Source organism: Bipolaris zeicola (genome assembly GCF_000523435.1).
Source record: "Bipolaris zeicola 26-R-13 unplaced genomic scaffold scaffold_494, whole genome shotgun sequence".
NCBI classification, from domain to species: Eukaryota; Fungi; Ascomycota; class Dothideomycetes; order Pleosporales; family Pleosporaceae; genus Bipolaris; species Bipolaris zeicola.
The window spans coordinates 1-2,102 of NW_006912543.1; the positions used below are offsets into that span (position 1 = coordinate 1).

At 45.7% G+C, this 2,102-nt stretch overlaps 1 protein-coding gene across 1 annotated transcript; it reads right to left on the reverse strand.

Moving 5' to 3' along the window:
• Positions 1-266: 266 nt before the first annotated feature.
• Positions 267-1,925, reverse strand: COCCADRAFT_10258 (uncharacterized protein; the record flags this gene model as incomplete). The annotated part of the gene is made up of 1 exon (XM_007720492.1): positions 267-1,925. The coding sequence occupies one exon, from the start codon at positions 1,923-1,925 to the stop codon at positions 267-269; it is 1,659 nt and encodes a 552-aa protein (XP_007718682.1).
• Between the last annotated feature and the right edge of the window lie 177 nt (positions 1,926-2,102).

Below are 2,102 nucleotides of genomic sequence, written 5' to 3' on the forward strand. Positions count from 1 at the left end.
TTGACCTTTTTCTGAGCTATAAAACTAGCTCCTTTGTAGAAAGCTACTCCTACTCCTACTCCTTTGCCTCTCTTTGTTGCTGAGGCGGCCGCTCGCTTGTAAAACACGTTATCTTTTCATCAATTTATGAACCTCTTATCAACGTGTGAAACTATCTTAAGTCAAGACTTAATTTATACTGGCCCTTAATATACTAGCCCTTGATAAATCGCCTCTCTAGAGATATACGAAAAGTGGACAATTCATTCTATAATCTAAGCTGGTGCTTACTGCGTTCCCTCGCTCTTCCTAAGTACAAATCCTGAATTCTCCCATCCTCGTAGCGCATTTTGGCATTTATCCCACCACGACTGAATACCTCCGAACCAAACTAATGGCTCACGCTTCTTGCCCGGAATGTTTGCCCCTACCCACCATGAATCAGTCTCGGTGGACAGTGTTCTTCCGTAATGGCTCCAAACAAGTTCCTTCCAAACCTCTCCAGCTTTCTCAGACGCTTCAATCGACTTGATATTTTCATTGCGAAGCCTTTCAAGAAGTTGTGTCAGCCAGTCCACCTGCAACTCGATAAATGGCGGTCCATTAACAATCGAACTTGGTGCCTGTGGTGCATACAGGAAGAATGCGTTTGGAAAACTAGGTACCGTCATGCCTAGATGCGTGTTGATGCCATTCTTCCATTTGTCTTGAAGTTTGACGCCATCTCTGCTATGGATATTCATCTTGAAAAGACTACCCGTAAGGTTGTCGTAGCCCGTTGCTACAACTACTATGTCTAATCCCCAAAGCTTACTAGTATCCTCGTTTCCCGTAATAATGCCCTCGGTGGTGAACTCTTGGATAGGTGTCTCTTTAAGGTCAACCAAGGTGACATTAGGTCGGTCCATGGATTCGTAGTAGTCTTGCTCTAGACTGGGCCGCTTTGCACCGAGCCAGTATTGCTGTTTTTTGGGGGCTAGAATCTCTCTTTTAACAGGATCATTTATCCTTTCTCTTACCTTTCGCGCCCAAAAGTCATATGCACTGGCATTTGCGGCCTTATTAGTCATGATATCGCGGTAATTACAAGATAAGAAGACAAAACCGCCTCGCTGCCAAAGCCATTCGTAAAGGCGCTGTCGCTCTTCCTCAGTCGTGTCTGCCCAATCGGTTTGATTTATGTTGTAAGGGTATCCAGTCTCTGTATGGTGTTTTGCGAAGCCAAGAATCGCGCCGTAGAAGCTTTTCAGATTATCGGAGTCACCAATAGATATAGTCTTCTGATTCATAGGAAACCCTGTCGAAGGGTTACGGATGAACACTGAAAGTTCGCAACTCTCCTTGGCCAGTTCCTGTACAATTTGCAATCCAGATGCTCCTTGCCCAATAACACCAATCTTCTTGCCTTGTGGATCGAAGTGTTCGGGCCAGGAGGCCGGATGGATTAACTGGCCTTTAAATTTGGATTTTCCTGGCCAATCCGGAATGTATGGGTCACAAGACGCTCCCACTGCAAAGACTGCGTAAGTGGATGTAGCCTTCAATCCGTTGGCCTTGAAGCTCCACATATTGTTCTCCGTGTCGTATTTCACTTCCTCGACTCTAGCGTTGAAATGGGTGTCTTTCCGAAGGTCAAGCACCTTGTCTATGTGGTTAAAGTATCTTCGCAGCTCAACATGGTCAGGATAGCGTTCTGAAAAGTTGAAGCCTTGCCAGACTTCTGGCAGACACAATTGATACGCTGGTGTTTCGGTGTCAACCCTCGCTCCAGGGTAGCGATTGATTCTCCAGACCCCGCCAAAGTCTGTAGAAGCCTCGAGAATCTTCACCGTGTATCCCATCAGTCGCAGCTTGTGGAGAGCATAACATCCACTGAACCCAGCCCCAACGATGATTATGTCGGCCTTGATTTCAGTGATTGTGCCGTTGGAACGCGAATTAGACATTGTTGTGAACTGGTAGTCTGTTAGAAGTATCAAATATGTGCTGCCGTTCAATACTATACAGAAGCTTCATTACATATACTTAGTGAGGTTAGTGGCGTTGCCTGAAAAGAGCGCACTGATATAATGAATTTTGCACTACCTCAGTATATGGACGAATCTTGAGCCGGATCGTAATCC